The sequence below is a fragment of the Bufo bufo genome, chromosome 2, assembly GCF_905171765.1.
Source record: "Bufo bufo chromosome 2, aBufBuf1.1, whole genome shotgun sequence".
NCBI lineage: Eukaryota > Metazoa > Chordata > Amphibia > Anura > Bufonidae > Bufo > Bufo bufo.
In genome coordinates this window covers 539,239,912-539,262,550 of record NC_053390.1, presented here as the reverse complement: position 1 = coordinate 539,262,550, position 22,639 = coordinate 539,239,912, and the positions used below count along the sequence as shown (strand labels likewise).

Below are 22,639 nucleotides of genomic sequence, written 5' to 3'. Positions count from 1 at the left end.
TGAGAGGCGGGGCTTCATATGTGCCGGACCTGGCAGCTTCTGTTACAGCGCTCCTGACTAGGGAAGGGGGAGGAGGAGGAAGAGGGAGACAGTGCGCGCTCCTGTGTGCACACAGGAGGAGTTACAGAGAATCTGTCAGATTACAAATTCTCTGTAAACTCACTGAGAGCAGCCTGCTGTGCATAGGAAGCACAGCAGGCTGTAGAACAAAAACAATAAAAGATAGTTAAATAGAACCAATTGTCACGTTCAGTGTATAGAAGACTCCACACTAAACACAGGAGGGAAGGGGAATAGTAAATGGGGCCTGGAAACTAGGGAAGGAACAGGTCACCTCCTAAACAAACCTAATCCTGGCCCTAACTAGCTATCAATATGAATAGACCTTGAAGGTAGGAATATTCATATGCTGGATACCTAGGCCTTATATCCCTATAAGGCCCTGGAATGAGGTTAGGACCAGAGACAACCCATTATGTGATCAGTGAATACCGTGATCAGATGAATCGCCCCTTCCAACCAATCACGCTATTTCTCAAAAGCCAATTTTATGGCCAGCAACTCTCTGTTACCCACATCATTATTTTTCTCAGCGGGGGATAGTTTTTTCGAGAAAAATGCACATGGTCGCCATTTACCTGCTAACTGCTCCTACCCCCACCTCGGATGCGTCCACTTCCACAATAAACGGTTGTGACACATCTGGCTACACCAATATGAGAGCAGAAGAGAAGCATTCCTTAATCGCAGAAAAGGCTTGCAACGCCGAATCAGACCATACAGAGACATCCGTCCCTTTCTTAGTCATGTCTGTTAAGGGTTTTACTATTGTCGAATAATTCTTAATACATTTTCGGTAATAGTTGGTGAATCCTAAAAACCGCATAAGAGCCTTCAGATTTTCGGGTCGATCCCAGTCCAATACAGCACGGACTTTCTCAGGATCCATTCGAAAACCCGAAGATGACAGCAGGTAGCCCAAGAACTGCACCTCGTGTACCGCAAAAACACATTTCTCTAATTTTGCAAACAATTTATTATCCCTTAAAATCTGTAACACCTGTCTTACATGATTCTGATGTGTTTCCATGTCAGGAGAATAAATAAGAATGTCATCCAAATACACGATCACAAACCTCCCCACCAGGTGATGAAAGATGTCATTCACAAAATGTTGGAAGACCGCCGGGGCATTGGTCAACCCGAAAGGCATGTTAAACAAATCGGGAATCAAAGGAAGAGGGTAAGGATCACGGATAGTAATCTGATTGAGTTCACAAAAATCCAGACATGGCCGAAGACCTCCATCTTACAAAAAAGAACCCTGCAGCCACTGGAGACTTGGAAGGTCTTATGTGCCCTTTCTTCAAACTCTCGGCAATATATTCTCTCATGGCCCGCCTTTCAGGTTCAGAAAGATTATACAACCTAGATTTAGGCATTTTACCCCTAGAATTAAGATTGACAGGGCAATCATATTCCCGATGGGAAGGTAAATCCTGACATCCACTCTCAGAAAACACATCGGCAAACTCGGATATAAAAGAGGGTACAGCCTTAGTAGTAACCACAGAAAAGGATGTATTGAGACAATTATCAATGCAATAGTCCCCCCAATCCAGAATCTGCCTAGCTTGCCAATCGATAGTTGGAATATGCTTGGCAAGCCACGGTAAACCCAGAATCATAGGTGCAGAGAGACCTTCCAAGCCAAAACATGAGATAACTTCTTGATGAAAGTCACCCACTCTTAATCTAATATCATGCAAAACTTGCAACAAGCACCTCTGAGTAAGGGGGGCAGAATCAATAGCAAATACAGGAATATCTTTTTTTTATGTACTTGGTGATAAACCGTGCATGCGGACAAACTGAGCATCAATCAGGTTCACCCCGGCCTCGCTGTCGATAAATACTTCAATTCCCAGAGTCTTTATTTCTAGCGCCACCTCGGCAGTCAGGAGAAATCAGGTCCTACCAGCAAAGGACAAATGCACATTCTCTGACTCCCCACTCACACCTCCGATAGTCAGATGGGATTTGAACCCCCCATTTTGTTTCTCTTTTTGCCGCTGAATGCTTGGACATATATTGACAAAATGTCCCCTTTGACCGCAGAAAAAACATACTCCCTGCTTGCGAATCATACTTTTGCAAGCAGATCCCAGAGTCGCTCCCCCTAATTGCATGGGTTCATCCCCAGGTATAAGCTCAGGAGTCTCTTCACCCAAAGAGTCAAAGGAATACGGTACGTTATGTAATAGAACGTCCTGAGAGAGTGGGCCCTTAGATCTCTCTCTCAGGCGTCTTTCAATACATACAGCCAAAGACTCAGGATTCTCAAGAAAGGCCAAAGCGTCCTTCAGCCTCTCAGATAATCCCTGACAAAACTGGCTACGGAGAGCTGGATTGTTCCATTCAGTATCCGTAGCCCACCTCCTAAATTCTGAACAATAGATCTCCGCCGAACGCTCTCCTTGACGCAGGCCCCGTGATTTAGTCTCGGCCAGGGAGGTTCACTCTGGGTCATCATAGATGAGACCTAAAGCTCAGAAAAATGCATCTACTGATCAGAGAGACTGTGATCCGGTCGGCAGAGAAAAAGCACAAGACTGGGCGTCCCCTTTAAGCAACTAAATAATCACACCCACTCTCTGGCTTACGTCCCCAGATAAATGTGGACGCAACTTAAAGTACCATTTGCACGCTTCCCTGAACCGAATAAAATTATCACTCCCCCCCCCCGAGAATCTATCCGGGAGAGCAACTTTAGGTTCAGGATAGGTTAGGTAACCACTACTAGGATCAGCCAACAGTGGTCTCTGCATCTGTGAGAGGGTCGTGCCTCCATAGCTGTCCGGTCAGTGCAGCCATAACATCCATGGCTGAACTGATACAGACAACAAAATGACCGTTATTCGGCGGTTTATAATGTCACAATCAGTGTGGGGGAAAAACTCCACACTAAACACAGGAGGGAAGGGGAATAGTAACTGGGCCTGGAAACTGGGTACAGGCAAATAAAAAGAGATAAAACACAGCAGCCTTGTGCTCACCTCTTTTTATGTGTCTGTACCACCACTGACATTTGTGAGTATAATAAAAAACCTGTTTACATACACTTTGGCGACAGTGCTTCACTATCAGAGCAAATTTTGATGGTATGCGTCTTATGTGCTTGTATATCCACGTGCGCTTGTGGGTATAACACCAGGAGTGCATGGGATTAATGATAACAATACTTCACTATCGGTGTGATTTTTGACATTCCACAGGATCGAGTGGAGGTCATCTGTGGAGACTAATATTTTACCTATATGTGTAGAAGTGGATGGTTTTGATTTGGAGTGGCTATCTTGTAAATTGGAGTGGCTATCTATAAGACGCATCTCAGTATCATTACAGGCCGGATTGCAATCACAGATGTCACTATAGATAACACAGGATCCACACAATAGGTGATGGCTACATCTTCTCTCCTTCCTTGTACAATGAATCAGTCTATTTGGTCTATGGCCCTTAGTGGCTGCTGTAAAACATATCTCTAAATGCTATTAAAAACAGCTCAGGCAAGATGGCTGCCCCATGATTATGTTCAGAAAATAAAAAAAATCGACAATCAGAAAACAGATTATAAAACAGATTAAAATATGTGTCACTATCTGGTTTTAACTGGCAGAAAAATGTCGCTTCCATCGCTGGAGCGATGGGAAAACATGGCACCTGTTTGCACATGCAGCGGGCGTCATGAACAGCAGAGACCCACGGCTAATTACTGCGACCGGCAATAATGCCGATCGTGGTAATTAAAGCTTCCAGACTTGTTACCGGCCGCAGGGGAATTGGTTTTTAATACGCTGAGTTTTGCAAGCAGTTGCCTGTTTTTCACAATTCCCAATAAAATAACAACATTACGAATTCTCATGTGTTATGTCAATGTTTCCATATGTCAAAAAAGTCACATATACTGCTAAAAAGCACCATGACCGTGCTTTTTTTTTTCTATTTTTACAAGGTGGCTTGCAACTTGTCTCCCACAGGGAAACATTGATATCACTCTTCCACAGAATCTATAACGGAATTCTTAGATAACCCGAACCTTGTACGCCAAACTTGAAAACAGAAGTTTGCTCATCCCTATTCACAGTAATCTCACAATTTACTTGAAATAACAGGTCTGTATTGCCAGGTAGCCATAGCCTTTTGGCTTCCTATGGAACTGACCCTACCGCTTAGGACTGAAATGAGGACCATCTCTGTGCAGTGGTGAGGAATACATTGAAAAGATAACAAAAGGAAATACAAAATACATATAGAGGTGCAGTACAGTCTACAAGACCTATAGAAAATATTATACCAGAAATATAGTGCAAATAAGGAACACAAAATAGCAGATTGACACCAACCTCTGCATGTGTCGCCGTGCTTGTAATATGAAGGTGGGCAGTGCTCGACACAAGCACCGTTCTGTAAGCTGTAGTCTTCCATACACTGCAAGCAGTCTGTGTTCAAGGGGCCTTTGCATGCATTGCAGCTCCAGTCACATTCTGAAAGGATAATATATGCATTGCTTAAAAATTAGAAGTATAGAAGCTACTGAAATGACAGTAATCAAAACTAGCAGTAGTCAGATTCCAATTGTGTACAGATAATCAGCGTAATGTATAAAGAGAATGTTGTTGAAGTGAATGGACAACATCCAGCATTGACAGAGCATGTATATATTTGGAATAGATAATGACATACATGGTTGCTAACATTTCACAAATTGTGCAGAAATCAATAGTACAAGTGACCATAAGACTCTATGTAATATATCTTAATATAGAAAAATGTCTAGTTCTCATGGTATCAGGAAATGCTTTTCTGTTTCAAATTTCCCTTGAAACTGTCCAGGACCAGTGATGGCCAGTTTGCCATGTTCGCCCGCGAACACATGCGGGCTGCCATCTTAACTCACAAGTCCGGCGATGCACAGGTTAGCCCTTACCTGTGCCTGTGTCGGGAGCTGGTCTGAAACAAATGCGGTCACCGGGAGCAGGCAGTTCCGAGAACAGCCCGATGAAGGCCCCCGGTGGCTGTTCTCAGAACTGCCTGCTCCCGGTGACCGCATTTGTTTCAGACCGGCTCGCGCACAGGCACAGGTATGGACTTGCCTGTGCATTGCCGGACTTGTGAGTTAAGATGGCAGCCCGCATGTGTTCGCGGGCGAACACGGCGAACTGGCCATCACTGTCCAGAACAGTAAACCTGTCAATACAAGTCTATGGAGAGGAGAGGGATGGAGTGTTGTAATTCCTTTAAAAGGGTTGTCTCACTTCAGCAAATATCATTTATTATGTAGAGGAAGTTAATACAAGACACTTACTAATATATTATTATCCATATTGCTTCCTTTGATGGCTAGATTAATTTTTCCATCACATTATACACTGCTTGTTTCTATGGTTATGACCATCCTGCAATCCATCAGTGGTGGTCGTTCTTGCACACTATAGGAAAAGAGCGCTGGCCTCTATAGTGCCGAGGACCATGGCTGGTGCTTTTTCCTATAATGTGCAAGCAAGACCACCACTGATGGATTGCAGGGTGGTTGAAACCATGGAAACGAGCAGTGTATAATGTGATGGAAAAATTAATCCGGCCAGCAAAGGAAGCAATATGGACAATTACAATACATTAGCAAGTGCCTGGTATTAACTTTCTCTACATAATAAATGCCATTTGCAAAAGTGAGACAACCCCTTTAAGGATGGGAAAAATAACATTTCATCAATTAAATTATATTGCTCCCACAAATAATTCCACATACTGAATTTTCCTTTTAGATAACATAGTTGACTAGTTGGAAATACTGTACTTCCATGTTTTATAATGTATTTTTACCATTTTTTAAACTAACAATGCTAATTTGTATTTTACACTAATAATCTCATGCTGGTGCAATGTTTGACAGGCAGGTCAGCAAATTCCAACCTGTTTACCTTGCTACTGAAAAAAAAGATAACATATTAATTATACTATTAAAATGCTTAAACATGTTAGATAGACAGATACATAGATACGATATATATATATCAGATAGATAGACATACAGGTAGATAATAGATAGATGATAGATAGATACATAGACGTTCTGATCAAAATATAATTAAGTCCCTCATGTTCATATAGTAGATATAGCACTGGTAAAATTTGCAATCCATATATTTCGTATTTGCAGAGTGCTGTTGCATTGTGTTTTCAGCCCCTGTGATGCACATTTTATAGGATGTGATGGCTAGGGATGAACGAATCGACTTCGGATGAAACATCCAAAGTTGATTCACATAAAACTCTGTTCCAATACTGTACGGAGCAGGAGCTCCGTACAGTATTAGAATGTATTGGCTCCGATGAGCCGAAGTTATTGCTTCGCGAAGTCTCGCGAGACTTCGGGTAATAACTTCATAAAATAATTTATACTGTAAAAAAACATTTCCTGAACTCTGGTTCGGTTCCAAGGTATCACTTGGAACCGAACGCGAGTTCGGGAAAAACTTTTTTACAGTACAAATTAATTTATGAAGTTATTACCCGAAGTCTCGCGAGACTTCGCGAAGCAATAACTTTGGCTCATCGGAGCCAATACATTCTAATACTGTACGGAGCTCCTGCTCCGTACAGTATTGGAACGATGTTTTACACAAATCGACTTCGGATGTTTCATCCGAAGTCGATTCGCTCACCCCTAATGATTGCTAACTTTGTCTTTTGTTTTTGTAGACAGATAGTTATGAGATAGACAGACACACAGGCGGATCGAACAAAGACAGAGAAACAGAAAGTGGAACATGCAGCTTTCAGACATGTATGGCAAATACTTTTGATACACCAAAAATCTCTCACATGGTAATAACTTTCAAGTTTTATTGTGGCCCTTGGGTGTCGTACAATGTTGCCTTCTGCCAAACAAGCAACAGTTAATTCCTGCCTGTGTTTTTACACTGGGCTATAAGATTGTTAGTATTTCTCTCTACCCTCTACCTATACAGGAATGTCTTTCAAATAGTAGTTATAATCTTTGATTCACACAGCTTTCTGTGAAGTGCTCTCAGTGGATTTTGATCCATCTATGGTTTTGTATTTTCTTCCTTACCTTTGCATGTACCACTGGTGTAGTCAAGATAGTACTGTTGGGTACAGCTTTCATATTGGCACTCTCCAAACAGCAGAACTTTCTTCGGGTCTTTACATGCAGTACATCCTTCCGCTGAGTCACAAGTTAAACACTGGCTTTTGCAAACTGCACAGAGGAATTATACAAATGTCTTGAGATGGATAGAATAAATAAAAACACATATACATATCAAACTTGTCTTGCAAACATATATAATTAAATCTGATTATAAAGGCCAGACTATTTAAAGTGTAATTGTCCTTTCAGTTTAAAGAGTGTTCTTAGCAAAGTCCTAACAGAGTTGCTCAGGAGAGTCTGTCTTCAGTCTAACAAGTCGGATAGGCTGGGTGATGGGCAGAAATAGCTAGGGCACATGTCCATAGTTAGGGACTGGGGTAGTGACAAGAGTCGGCTGGAAACCTCTGTATTTTAGACACAGGCATCTTCAGTGCTCAGTAAAATGCTGAAGACCTTCTTAGCAAAGCTGTGTGCTAAGAAGGCTCTCCACACCCTGTGTTTTAGTACAAAGAAACATCTTTCCATAATAAAGTATGATTTGACTGGATATGTCCTTATCATGGGGGCAGCAATCGCTTAATATATCCATGGAGAATAATATATGTCCTCTGCTGAAGACTAGAAGATGTAGAGGTGTTGTGTGTAGAGTGGTCCTCTCGGTTCAGATTCTGGCCTTTACTACATTACATCACTTCTGAAAGAACCGCTTTCACTTGCATTAAGGCTTTTCATTTCAAGAAGTGAACTAATAGATCAACCAAAGGATAACTTCCTTTTTACTGGAGCCAAAAAACACACTTTATCAATTATCTTTAGTCACAGATCAAATACAATTATAGAAGTCTTTCATAAGTCATCCAGTGGAATTCTAAATCTTTGCTGAAACTGCCCTTATGCGAGGAAATTCATAGTCTTTCTTTTACTGCGGCAAGAGCTAGCTGCTCCTCTTATATTCATACTCCACATTTCCTACTGCCAATCTAGAGGTGGTTCAGAACTAATGGTTCACGGAAGGACAAACCTAAAACAAAAGCCAGCACGGTAATAAATATGTCTTTCCTTCTGACAATACATTGCAATGTTCTCGGAAGGCCAAAAAAAAATGTTCTCAGCAGAAGTCATATTCTATTTAACAATACTGTATCCTTTATTGAAGTCACCCAAAGTAACAACTTAAGGAGTTTGTTTTTTTTCCAAGCAGAAATTATTTTGACAGTGCATAAAATTTAATTGGAATTTTATGAACTTTCCAGGTTATTGGAGTAATTTCTCTGTATAACTGTAGCAATACTGTCACTATCAAAAACACAGGTATTAGATAGCTATATGAAAAAGCTGACATTTTAAAGGGAACCTGTCACCTAGAAAATGCATATTAAACAGCCAGCAGCCTGTAGCATGATTATAAAAGGTGTCTGTGTCTTTTCTGTGCAATGCAAAAAAATACTTTTATTCAACAGGCCAGGCTATGTAAATGATAGTCTTGAAGTCGAGGGGGCAGTGGCTTTCTCGCCTGAAGTCAAGCGCGTCCCGTCCCCTTTACCTCCCCAAAGCGTTTGATTGATAGGATGCCCAATTCCTTCACTGCCGGTTGCTTGAATGTAGTCTCGCACATGCCCAGGCTCTCATGTGCCTGAGCATTGAGCTCATAGCGGAGTGGAACAGGCACAGCGCAGGCGCCGGTATTGCAGGGACATGGCGCACGCACAAGACTACATTCAGGCGTCCAGTAGTGAAGGAAATCTTATCAATCAAACGCTAAGGGGAAGAAAAGGGGGCGGGGCACGCATGACTTCGGGCGAGAAAGCCGCTGCCCCTTTGACTTCAAGATTATCATTTACATAGTGTGACCAGTTGAATAAAAGTCTTTTTTCAGACTTTTGGGGCATTGTACAGAAAAGACACAGACACCTTTATAGTCATGCTACAGGCTGCAATAAGGTACTGCTGGCGGTTTATTATGCATTTTCTAGGTGAAAGGTTCTCTTTAAGGCTAACTTACAACAAGACTCAATATGACTTCCATACTTGCCTGTGCATACATTTCCATCCTGGTAATATCCTTGGGCACATGACTGTGTACACATCCCACTGTGAGACAAAACAAGACCATCTTCACAGGATAAACAAGCGTTCAGACCTGGGCCGCTGCAAGTTTTACAGGACAGGTGACAACCTGTAAAAAACACAAAGGCTTTACTACAAGAATCCCAGACACAGGAAGTCATAACAGACTAGAATATTTTTCCAGTCTGATAACTATTACTATTACACTAGTCTTTAAATTCCTGCTTAGCTCTCTCTTCCTATATATATAATGCACACAATTAAATATGTATATATATATATATAAAAAAAAAAATTCCCTAATGAAGTACATCCCTGTCCCTACACAATATGAAAGATATCTGAAAAAAGACATGAGCACGTATTTCCACCATAACTATCAAACGTAGATGGTTTTAATGGCCTAATTATCATATTCTGTAAGATAAAAGTGAATGTGTATCTTACCTTTACAAGTTCTGCCCTCTACATAAAATCCTCCTGGGCAATCTGGTAGGCAACGCTCCCCAAGAAAAAAGTATCTAGAGTACTGGCACTTCAAACACACACTGCCTGTGTCATGCAGATTTGCTACACAATACTGACACTGGGGATGACAATCTAACAAGAAAAAAAGAAAACAAATAAAAAAAAAATATATAAAAAAAGTAAAAACAAAAGTTAAAAGAAAAAACATGAAAGCTATATTAAAGATTAGTACTCTGAAAGCCTTTATTTCAGAATAGTCATTCATGTACAGGAATAAACTAAGGGCTCATTTAGATGAACGAATTTCATGTTTGGGTGCTGTCTGAGTGTATAATAAATGGCACCCAGACTGAACACTGACCGGGTATAGCCAATGGATCAATTCACATGACCGATTTTCGGGATGGATCATAAGCTCCAGTTTTACCGCAAGACTCGTTCACAAAAGTAAATGGGTCTATGGGAAAAAACGAACAGCACGTGTACACCATGCCTGTGAGGTCCATTTTAAAACTCATCAGTGATTTGCAGCACGGATAAGTTTGACATCGCTATTCTGAATCTAAAAGAGTGGAGTTTTCAAGCAAAACATGATTACATACAAATGACTAGACACGTACCGTTCATGTGGTATGTAACTCGCTCATTACTAGGGATCTGTATGTTTACAATTATTTTGTGGGACAATAAAAAAAAGCTATATTTGTACTAAATACAGATTATTCATGAGCATTCTATATAGCTAGACTGCTGTATGCTTTCTCTTTACAAGATGTATTTTGCAAGCTACAGTATATCAATATAGAAAGGAATATCATCACAAGAGCTGACAGTGAAAATTAGATTTTTGATAAAAATGGAACAGTTTAAGGCTACATGCACACGACCGTTCCGTTTTCTTTCGGTACGCAAATCGCAAATCACGGATGGCGTCCGTGCGCATTCCGCAATTTACGGAACGGCACGGACAGCCTTTAATATAGCGCGGACAAGAATAGGACATGTTATTTTTTTTGCGGGGCCACGGAACGGAGCAACGGATGCGCACAGCACACGGAGTGCTGTCCGCATCTTTTGCGGCCCCATTGAAGTGAATGGGTCCGCATCAGAGCCGCCAAAACTGCGTCTCGGATGCGAACCAAAACAACGGCCGTGTGCATGAGGCCTTAGGCATGTTTTTTGGCAAAAATTTGGTTCTGTTCATATGTTGTTTACAGGTGATCCCTAGTACCACAAGGATGACACAAAATGCTTCCCAAAAAAATGAAAACATTTAAAGGGAACTGGTCACCTCCTAAAACCATCCCAAGCCTCCAGCAGTACCTGGTTGTAGCCAGCAGCGTGTTTCTGATGATGCCTTTCTTCCTGAAGGCAGATGCAGCAAAAGTACTGAAAACGTTGTTTTATCCCCTGCCCGGAGCGCTTCTCCACACATGCTTGAAGTCAAGGAGGCAGCGGCCTCCTTGCTTCAAGTCACGGTAACCACGCCCCCTTCCCTGCCCCCTCGCTGTGACTGACAGCGCTTATGCAGAGAGTTCGGCAAAGCCAGCCAAACTGCCAGCTGTCAGTCACAGCAAAGGGGCAGGGAATGGGGCGTGGTTACCGTGACTTGAAGCAAGGAGGCCGCTGCCTCCTTGACTTCAAGCATGTGTGGAGAAGCGCGCCGGGCAGGGGATAAAATAACGTTTTCAGTACTTTTGCTGCATCTGCCTTCAGGAAGAAAGGCATCATCAGAAACACGCTGCTGGCTACATGCAGGTACTGCTGGAGGCTTGGGATGGTTTTGGGAGGTGACAGGTTCCCTTTAAAATTTTCCGCCATAATGCATTTCAATGGACATAGATTTAACCATCTGCAGGGATTATATCAGTGCATTTTCAACAGTGCCATATGGGCAGCAAAACAACAGGTTTATGCGTTAAAGAGCTTATGCAGTGTACTGATGACCTATTCAATATGAGAACGTCGGGGGTCCGGCACCCCAGCTGATCAACTGTTTGAAGAGGCTGCAGCACTCGTGCAAGTACTGCTTCCTCTTTACTGTTTAACTACATCCAGTCTAAGACTACATTCACATCCGCTTTAGAGGCTCCGATCAGAGCCTCCAAACTTCATCTTCAGAGTTCATCAAAAACAGCAGAGAGAAAAATCCTGCATGCAGGACATTTTTCTCCTCTAAAAAAAAAGTATTCCAGAATGGAAACCTATTGGATCCCATTCTAGTCAATGGGATCTGTTATGCTCCTTTGCTGTCAGTTATGTGCTGAATCCAGCACTTCCGTTATTTTCATTCTTCTGTTCTATAATAAAGCAGAAGAACGGAAAAAAAAATTGTGCTGATTTGACAGTGTCCTAACTTGTAGCAGTTGCAGTGTAACTACAACTGCTTGTCCCGTTCAAGTAAACAGGATGAGCAGATGTAGTTATACTGCACTGCTGCAACAAGCTAGATGATGTGCAGTTAAAGGGGTTAGCCCATGACTAATCTAAAAAATGAAAACCAGACATCATATAGTACATAACAATCTCTTTCTAACAAAGCTAGAACCAGCCTTGGGCCTCACATGGATCCAGAGATCTCCACATTCATTGCTCTGCTAGATTTATATCAAGCTGACAGCTCAAGGGGAGTGTCTTTTCTGCTGCAGCTCAGGGGGCGTGTCCATGCTCTCCCTATCACAGCTCAGAGGGCGTGTCCATGCTCTCCCTATCACAGCTCAGGAGGTAGGTGAAAGATGTAACTGAGCATGTGCGGCCATCTCAGTGAGCAGGTCAAAGAAATAAGAAATAAAACAAAGAGCAGGTGGCACTATACAGACACATTTTAATAAAAAACTCAGTGGCTATAGAAAACATTTAATTACATATAATTACAAAAGTATTCAGATTTAGGTGCTGGTTTGAAAAGTGTAGAATATTTTTTGCGGTAAAACCCCTTTAAACAGTAAAGCGGATGCACCACTCGCTGTGGCCTCTTTAAACAGCTGATAGACAGCTGGTGCAGGGAGTTGGGCCCCCGTTGATCTGATCTTGATGACCTATCCTGAGGATAGGTCATCATTATTCTAGCACTGCACAACCCCTTTAATGTAGTTAGTACATTATTATTCTCCAACATGGGATAATAGAGTAAAATAGTGATTAACAGTGGCTTACTGACAGTGGGACACATACACTAAAGATTGAAATTGCAAACGTTTTATTAAAATAGTATGCTCGAGTAAGATGCACCAAATATATTAAGAGGTACAGGTACCTGTTGATAAATTTGTTGAATCTTGTGTGCCAAAAACTGAAATTACTGTAAATGTTTTGGACTGGGGTGGCCACACCCACTTTAACAAATTTCTGCCTACTTTTTTCAAAAGTTAAAATAGGGGCACAGAACTGTTAAAATTTTGAGGGGCAAAAATTTGCAACTTTTGTATGACAGAAAACTGTTGTACAATTTTGTAAATGTACCTCTAATGTGTGTAAGCACACACATAAGTCATAAGCCCATAGAAGTTAAACTTGATTACTTACTGCTGTACTGCCCTCCCGCTCCACATCTCTGGCAATCCTAACTTGCCTTTATCCCTCTTCCCCTCCACAGCAGGCCCAGCCACTAGAGTAGCACTAATCATCTTCCCATGCATGCTCAGACCTGCTTCCTGCTGACACTGCCTCTAACTAGGATGCATACTCTCCCCGGCTCTTAAAAGTGTCAGCACACACACACTAATCTTCCCTAGTCAATGGTTGGTGAACCTGGGATACTAAACACACTTTCCCTTTCTCTAGTGCACTGCAAAGTTTTTTTTGCCTGTCCATGTACCAAGTTCTGCCTGACTTCTGGATTTGACTCTGCCTGGCCTGACTTCTGTCTGATCTCTGTACTAAACCCCGAGCTGCCCACCCTGACTTCGGACTGTGTGTTGGATTGCACAACCTCTGCCTTCCCTGATCTTGGCCTGTCCCTGACTACAGTTTTGCCTGATTCTTTTGTACAAAATGTATTTGCTAAGCATCTCTAATTTATTAGCATAGCATTTGCAATATAATATACCCTTGTACTTTATTTGGTTTGCAGAGTGCTGTTGCACTATGTGTTGTTCTATATGTATTTTCAGCCATAGCGATGTGCACCTGCACGTTGGGATGTGCTGACCTCCCCCCCCCTTTTTGTTTTGTAGTTTATATGGGAGTTGTGGCTGACTCCTATTTGGTTGTGCACTCCTGTGGCCTGTTTTGCCTCATAGGCTGATTTTAATTAGCATGAGTACATAGTTTGCTCAGCATGCATGCTGGTATTTGTAGTCCCTGGATTCAATAGAGGTAATTTTGGCACCATAGAGATATAAACCAAAAGGGGCTCAGCATGCATGTGGGACCTACACTTTGTGAATTTCGCTGTCATGGCACATAACAGGTGAGTTTAGTGTTAGGACCCATCTTATAGAGATCGCCTTGGCGTGCGGCAGACGGGCTCAAATAATTTTGTGCAAAATGTATTTGCTAAGCATCTCTAATTTATTACCATAGCATTTGCAATATAATATACCCTTGTACTTAATTTGGTTTAGAGAGTGCTGTTGCACTATGTGTTGTTCTTCATGTTCTTCCCCAGTGTCTCTGAACCCCATGGATCAGTAGTCACTTAAACAGACTCTACTCCAAGAGGTAGCAGCCTGGAAGATCTTCTGCGGAACCCAGATCCCAGTACAGGGGTTAAAAGGTAAAGACCAATAGGGCTACTTAAATAATGCCAAGTCAAATCTGTACATTGAATCCATCCACTGTTACAGTTAGCTAAAATCAAGTGCTATCAACTGCATTGATTTCTGCTTTCATATAAACAACACAATGAAAAGCCAACAAAAATATAATAACTACATCTTATTAAAGGTATAGATACAGTTACAATAATGTGACTACTGCTGCAGAGTTCCAATGGATTTTCAGAAGTACATTTCTGAAAAGAATGCATTATGCTAGGAATTTATTTTATGATTAGTTACAAATACATTGGAATGAAGAATAAGTTTATAATTTAACGGTTGACTGCACAGTGTACAGAAGAGTAATTAGATTTTAGGAATAAGTGCTACAGTGACCTCAATGTTTGAATACTATGAATTGAAATACTCATCATCCTAGGACATTTAGCCATGTCTTTACTAAAATAACCACAGATATTCTGCCCTGGGATTGTTGAAGCAATAGCTTGCATTAATAACTTTCTCTTAAAAATATACTGGAATTGGTTAATGAAACTTGTTTATCAGGTCACAACTAATGTGTTCAGTTTTATTCTTCTCCCCCCCCCCCCCTACAGATGTAGAATGGAAAATAAATATCGCAGTTAAATTTCCAAGCCAGCATACATGGCAGTAATGCTGCATATTACTAGAGGCGTTATGACAGATTTCAGAGCAGTAAAGTGTGAACATAAAATGTATTTCAGTATGCAACCATTTAGATGTACAGTGTATTAGTAGATTGCCCATACAGAAATGTGTTGGTTTATACTCCCACAAACAGCCACAGCAAATTAATGAAATGAAATACAAATATTGACGCGCAGAAATCCACTTTATTTGTAATATAGCACTTATTAGGACTAACAAAGTTTAGATCCATAACTAAGAAATAATAGCAATAGCAAAAACTGCTTTGCCTCGAAGCATGAAAAAGTAATTTAAGAATTGACACCATGTAATTCATATATTTAATAGACAATTGTACCAATATACAGAAGTATAATCCCCTACTAATCTCAAAGTAGTAACTCTTACATTAAGAAACTGAGTTCAGAACTCTAACTATTTTCATTAAAGAGAAATTAAACTTCTAAATCCATAGTGAATTTGTGGCACCATTTAATACAATATAAATGCATAAATAAATGCAATAGTCCGGGTCTACCCATGTATACTGTATGTTCTAGAAAGAGGATGGTTGGACTTGGAATAAGAAATAGTAGAAAAGCTACCGTATATACTCGAGTATAAGACGAGTTTTTTGGCACATATTTTTGTGCTCAAAAAGCCCCCTCGTCTTATACTCGAGTCTAGGTCTGTATTATGGCAACTTACATTGCCATAATACAGACCATGACATGTTGGGGGCCGGAGAAGCTGTTACTTACCTTTACAGCTGCTCCGGTCAGCTCCCAGCACATCCGCGCGGCACCTCTGTTAAGCTCCCAGTAGGAGCGATTTGGCCAACCCGAAAATGCCGCGATTATATATGAAGGGGCCCCGCTCACATAACTGGCTTTGTGTGTAAAGTATTTTACTAGTGTGTGAAACAATCTCTCTCCTATTGATAACAGGTCCAGCCTCTGTACTCACTTTCACGATGAATGCACTGCAGCGAGCGGCCCGGCCGGCGCGTGACTGACGTCACTTAGTAACGCTCCTGCTTCCTGAAGTGGGTGGAGCGTTACTAAGTGACATCAGTCACGCGCCGGCCAGCTCGCTCCTGCTCGCTGTAGTGCATTCATAGTGACAGTGAGTACAGAGGCGGCCATGTTATCAATAGGAGAGAGCTTGTTTTACACACCAGTTTAGGACACATGAGGGGACACATAGGGCCATGAGGGGGACCAGCATAAGATGCTATATGTACCCTAGTCTTATACTCGAGTCAATAATTTTTCCCATTTTTTTGGGGTAAAATCAGGGGCCTCGGCTTATACTCGAGTATATACGGTATATTGAAATGTAAATAACAAGCAACAATTCTAAACTTTCTAAAATGGATGCAAAACGGCCAGAAAATGGATGCAAAAATGGTGGAAAAATGGGCACGAAAAACTGACACGTGTGAATGTAGCCACAGATTTTTTTTTGTATCTGTTTTGTGGTTACGTCATGTGTCCAATAGCTTCCCCTTTCCATATTAGAGCTAGAGTAACATTAAGCTAAAACATAGCTAAAATGTATCACGAGGATAATATTTGAAGTCAGTATTGCTTCAGTCTGCATTAGCTAACTTTGTGCCAAATTTATTAAACAGTAGATGTTGTAAGTTACATGTGGCACATCTTTAACCTTAACACTATTGTGTAGAAATGCACCTCCAGTTTTCCATGCCACCCCCTTACTGGAGTGAGTTTGTGACTTTTTTTTGCAGTTCTAGTGATAAATCTGGAGAGAAACTAACTATTTGATGTAGCTAAACCTACTTTTCAAAACGAGTGGTGCAAAAATGTAAAAGTTGCAAATCTTTGTGCAAATACGCCCAAAAAGTTGCAAAGGCCATATTTTGCAACTTCTTGATAACAGAATTCAGGAATGCTGGACATGATGAAATCCCCCAAGGCTTTTAAGTTTTATTCTGATGCTATATTCAGACAGCCCTTTCAGACTAGTTACATTAAGGCAATGATTTCTAAACATATATCTCAACCTTTTAACACTATGGTAGTTTTCATATTCATCGTTATTCGTTGATTCACATAATGTATCTGCATAGAAGTTGTTGCTCTATTCTTATGATACAGACTTTAAAAAAAAATCCTGCACAGACATAATTAATTCTACTAATTTGAATGTCCATGGACTACCCATCGCCTGTCTCCAAGTTTTTTTACTTCCTGATCTAAGGCTTCACAAACAGTTCCCAAAACTACAGTCCTACCATCTCCTGCAACCAACTGGCCCTCCTTCTCTCAGTGTCTCTTCTCCTCTATCACTCCTCTGCCCAGGGAAAGGTGGGAGAGTAGACAAGCCTAACATCTCAACTGTTTTTGTATTCATACACTCAGAATTTGCATTTATGTGACCATGGATGTGACAAAGGGGGTGGAGGGGGGAGCTCAGGAAAGGAGAAAAGGCCAGTGTCTGCCAAGTACTCTGAAGAAGGGAAAGAGCGTTCTGCTTATAGTGCAGTCAACACATCTGGGTAAAAGGATAAACTACAAGTCTTCCGGTGATGGAGGAGTGAGATAAAATCCATTACCAAATAAGTATATTAGTAGATACTTTTAATATACAGTCAGGTCCATAAATATTGGGACATCAACACAATTGTAACATTTTTGGCTCTATACACCACCACAATGGATTTGAAATTAAACGAACAAGATGTGCTTTAACTGCAGACTGTCAGCTTTAATTTGAGGGTATTTACATCCAAATCAGGTGAACGGTGTAGGAATAACAGTTTGCATATCTGCCTCCTACTTGTTAAGGAACCAAAAGTAATGGGACACTTGGCTTCTCAGCTGTTCCTTGGCCAGGTGTGTGTTATTCCCTCATTATCCCAATTACAATGAGCAGATAAAAGGTCCAGAGTTCATTTCAAGTGTGCCATTTGCATTTGGAATCTGTTGCTGTCAACTCTCAAGATGAGATCCAAAGAGCTGTCACTATCAATGAAGCAAGCCATCATTAGGCTGAAAAAACAAAACAAACCATCAGAGAGATAGCAAAAACATTAGGCGTGGCCAAAACAACAGTTTGGAACATTCTTAAAAAGACGGAACGCACCGGTGAGCTCAGCAACACCAAAAGACCCGGAAGACCACGGAAAACAACTGTGGTGGATGACCGAAGAATTATTTTCCTGGTGAAGAAAACACCCTTCACAACAGTTGGCCAGATCAAGAACACTCTCCAGGAGGTAGGTGTATGTGTGTCAAAGTCAACAATCAAGAGAAGACTTCACCAGAGTGAATACAGAGGGTTCCCCACAAGATGTAAACCATTGGTGAGCCTCAAAAACAGGAAGGCCAGATTAGAGTTTGCCAAACGACATCTAAAAAAGCCTTCACAGTTCTGGAACAACATCCTATGGACAGATGAGACCAAGATCAACTTGTACCAGAGTGATGGGAAGAGAAGAGTATGGAGAAGGAAAGGAACTGCTCATGATCCTAAGCATACCACCTCATCAGTGAAGCATGGTGGTGGTAGTGTCATGGCGTGGGCATGTATGGCTGCCAATGGAACTGGTTCTCTTGTATTTGTTGATAATGTGACTCCTGACAAAAGCAGCAGGATGAATTCTGAAGTGTTTCAGGCAATATTATCTGCTTATATTCAGCCAAATGCTTCAGAACTCATTGGATGGCGCTTCACAGTGCAGATGGACAATGACCCAAAACATACTGCAAAAGCAACCAAAGAGTTTTTTAAGGGAAAGAAGTGGAATGTTATGCAATGGCCAAGTCAATCACCTGACCTGAATCCGATTGAGCATGCATTTCACTTGCTGTAGACAAAACTGAAGGGAAAATGCCCCAAGAACAAGCAGGAACTGAAGACAGTTGCAGTAGAGGCCTGGTGCCTGGCAGAGCATCACCAGGGATGAAACCCAGCGTCTGGTGATGTCTATGCGTTCCAGACTTCAGGCTGTAATTGACTGCAAAGGATTTGCAACCAAGTATTAAAAAGTGAAAGTTTGATTTATTTATTATTTCCCATTACTTTTGGTCCCTTAACAAGTGGGAGGCACATATGCAAACTGTTGTAATTCCTACACCGTTCACCTGATTTGGATGTAAATACCCTCAAATTAAAGCTGACAATCTGCAGTTAAAGAACATCTTGTTTGTTTCATTTCAAATCCATTGTGGTGGTGTATAGAGCCAAAAAATTTAGAATTGTGTTGATGTCCCAATATTTATGGACCTGACTGTATAATCATCTGCTAACATTTTTCACGAAAAGGAAAATCCCTTTAACTCGGTGTTTAAAGCAATTTAAAAAAACAAACAAGAAACTATCTGCTACAAAGAATAAAAAATGAATCAACACATTAAGGACCTATTAATAATAACATTGTCACAACACAAAAAAAACAGGCAGATCATAATTGTTATGTAATAAGTAACAATGGATTTCAAAATACATTTAGCACCCCAGAAATTTGGCTTAAAAAAATCACAATAGGGCTTTGTCACTTTTTGTGCTTATTTGTGTAAAAAAAATGCAACATTGTGAGGGAGATTAAAAGACCGAAACATGCAATGCGACAATTAACTGCAATATAGAGTACAAAATTGCATAATAATAACAAGTGCTACACTATAAGTGCGAGATACTTGGCAAATCGTTTTGTACAAAATTATTTGAGCCCGTCTGCCGAGCGTCAAGGCGATCTCTGTTAGACGGGTTCCTACGCTAAATTCTACCTGTTAGGTGCCATGACGGCTACCATACACTTCAGGGAGAGTAGGTTCCACATTCCTACGCTAAATTATACCTGTTAGGTGCCATGACGGCTACCATACACTTCAGGGAGTATAGGTTCCATAGCAGGCCCGCTCCACGACACCACCGGCACCAAATGGCTACCAAGGACTGCAGTGAGAGTCCACAAACTATCTCACTCCTGGTGCCATGGCTTCAGTGAGTGAGGGGGGCACCTAACGGAAAACGGCACAACGGCCACGGGTGCACACAACGGTCGTGTGCATGAGGCCTAAGCCAGTCACTTATGGTGACTTTCTTTAACCAAGTGCCACTGAGAACGTAGTTGATATCCTTTTAGGAATAATGGCTTTACATTATAAAAAAGAAGTTACGTAAAAAGGCATCTTTTTGTATTTGACTTAAAATGCTGTCCCAAATATCATGTATTTCAAGTTCTGAGACCACAAACAGAATAGAAATTTATGTCACTTATTTCAGAAGTACATGGTACTTGGGAAAATACAATAAGGAAACACCGACTCATCAAAAAAAACAACAACAACAATTGGATTGTCTCTCCACTGTCACCTCCTTGAGGAACAGAAGAAAAATTAGGATTACAACTGACACTACATTTCCAATGTGTATGCCTAGCAAGCCATTAAAATTGACGGATATGTAGTGATTGCAGGTGGTTGTCCATCCTGATGAAGTGCATGCTGTAACATGGATGGAAATAAATTAGTGTACTGCAATAGATGTAACATTGCGAGTCTCTGGAGAGCAAGGGGAATATACTGCAATCAATACGTGAAATAATGCTTCAACACATTAGCAGTTGTGTATGAACGCACTGTGCAGGATGAAGTACTTCTGATTTTAATCAGGTTTACAATTTTATATGTTTAAAAAAAAATAAACTATTAAATGAAGTAAAGAACCTGTATTACGGGTTAAAACTAGAAATGAGCGAATCGAAGCTGACGAAGTGGAATTCGTTCCGAATTTCAGGAGAAATTTGATTTGCACCGAATGCGAATTTCCTCGCGCTTCGTGGTAACGAAATGCATTTTTCCTCAAATGGCTGCTGCACGTGTGAGGACATGGAAAAAGGAACTCTTGGAAGGCGGGATCACCCATATTGACATGCATGCAGCCAATCAGCAGCCAGCCAGGTGATGTCACAGCCCTATAAATACGGCAGCCATCTTAGGTTCTGCAATTCACCAGCGTACTTAGTGCAGGGAGAGACGTGTCTGCAGGCGCTAGGGACAGTGATAGAAAAATCATCATTGTGCTTAAAAAAACGATTCACAAGTGCAGGGAAAGACTATTTAAGGTGTAGGAAAAGCATAGGGAGGAATTATTCCACAGCATTTCTGTTGAACAGGGTTCAGTTGGGGAGGTGACAGCCTGGTTATTAGGAACAATCCTATTACACCTTGCTGCACTGACTGGGGATCCAAATTGCCATTATACAGCTCTGTAATCCCAGCAAACCATTCTTGTTATTGGGGTGCAAGTGCTGTGTGATACAGCCATTAACAGGGTTTATTACAAGAAAATATTTATATGTCTTATTTGCCCCTGTGCGGTGCAGTTATATGTTCTAAAGCCTTTTTGGGCTTGTATTAGTGGGAAAAAGGGCTGATTAGTGTTGTGTTGTGTGGTGAAGTGTGAAAATTACAGTCCTCTTTGTCGTTCATGAGTGGAAAAATGAAAAAAAAATAATGTGCCGCTCAGCTTACGGTGGTACATGTTTCTCGCTCTGAAGAAAGCTGGGAAGGTTCAGCACGAACTTCCAGCTGGGAGACAGGGCCATAGCAAAGACCTTCTGAGGTCTCACATAGGCCACAGGCGGGGAGGTCTTGCAGACAGCGCACGCACCTGGTCCTCCTCTCAAAAATCGGGTCCCTGGGCTGGGGTCGATCCCATACCCTGACAGCCCGGTCTTCAATAGCTTTCGGATATTGCCACATATTTCCCCCATGGGCCGTAATCTCTCTGGGGACCATGGGATTTAGTCCTTCAAAAGAACCATGCTTCCTGGGCGGCGGAGTGGTGACGGGGAATGCCACCTCTTTATCTTTCAGGGGCTGCTGCACTTGAGACGCGTATCTCTCCGCAGATGCCTACATCTCGTGCACTTCATCACCCCAACACATTCCGCCCCAGTTTGGCTGACGAGGACGCGCCATCTTGTTTCCTCTCTGGCTAGTACACACTGGTGATGAAAGAGGAGCTTCAAGGGAGGAGCTTCCACTTCCTCTCCTTGCACCATAATATTGCTCCTTATGTATCGCAATTGTAACTTGAGGAGTTCCTTCTTTCTATATCTTTCTAGACTTTGTCTACACTCTAGCACTCAGGTACTGGATATAATAAATTCTTACTTGTAATTAGCAATCCACAGGGCAGTCTCCCTAACGGCAGGCAAAATCCTCTGCTCAATTATTTGTAAGGATGCCTTTATTTACTCTGATCCACAATGTCCATAGAGGCATGTGGTAAAGGATAATTTTGCTCATTAATCCGGCTGTGTCCAGGTACTTTTAGGTTCCAGCTGGTCACTGTTGTTTGTGAAGTCCATTGACTAATTTAGCTCTAATCTCCACTAGACTTTCTCTATATCCAGACGTAGAGTCACTGGTCTGTGCTGTGCTGCTGTAATAGTGTTCTCTATACTCCCTTCGCCTGGCCAGAGCAAAGGGTCTAAATTAGCAGCTACATTGTGGACTGCTCTGATTCACCTCCTCCATTAACTTCCTCCTCTGTTCATTCTCATCCTCAATACACACACTGA

At 41.5% G+C, this 22,639-nt stretch overlaps 1 protein-coding gene across 1 annotated transcript in view; it reads right to left on the bottom strand.

The window, feature by feature from the left end:
• FRAS1 (Fraser extracellular matrix complex subunit 1) overlaps positions 1-22,639 on the bottom strand; it is a 487,428-nt gene that overhangs the window by 175,202 nt on the left and 289,587 nt on the right. The window contains exons 21-24 of the mRNA XM_040418026.1: positions 9,692-9,844; positions 9,210-9,353; positions 7,139-7,285; positions 4,407-4,547 (exon numbers count right to left, since the gene is read on the bottom strand). Coding sequence (XP_040273960.1) covers positions 4,407-4,547; positions 7,139-7,285; positions 9,210-9,353; positions 9,692-9,844 — 585 coding nt within the window. The remainder of the gene's footprint in view (positions 1-4,406; positions 4,548-7,138; positions 7,286-9,209; positions 9,354-9,691; positions 9,845-22,639) is intronic.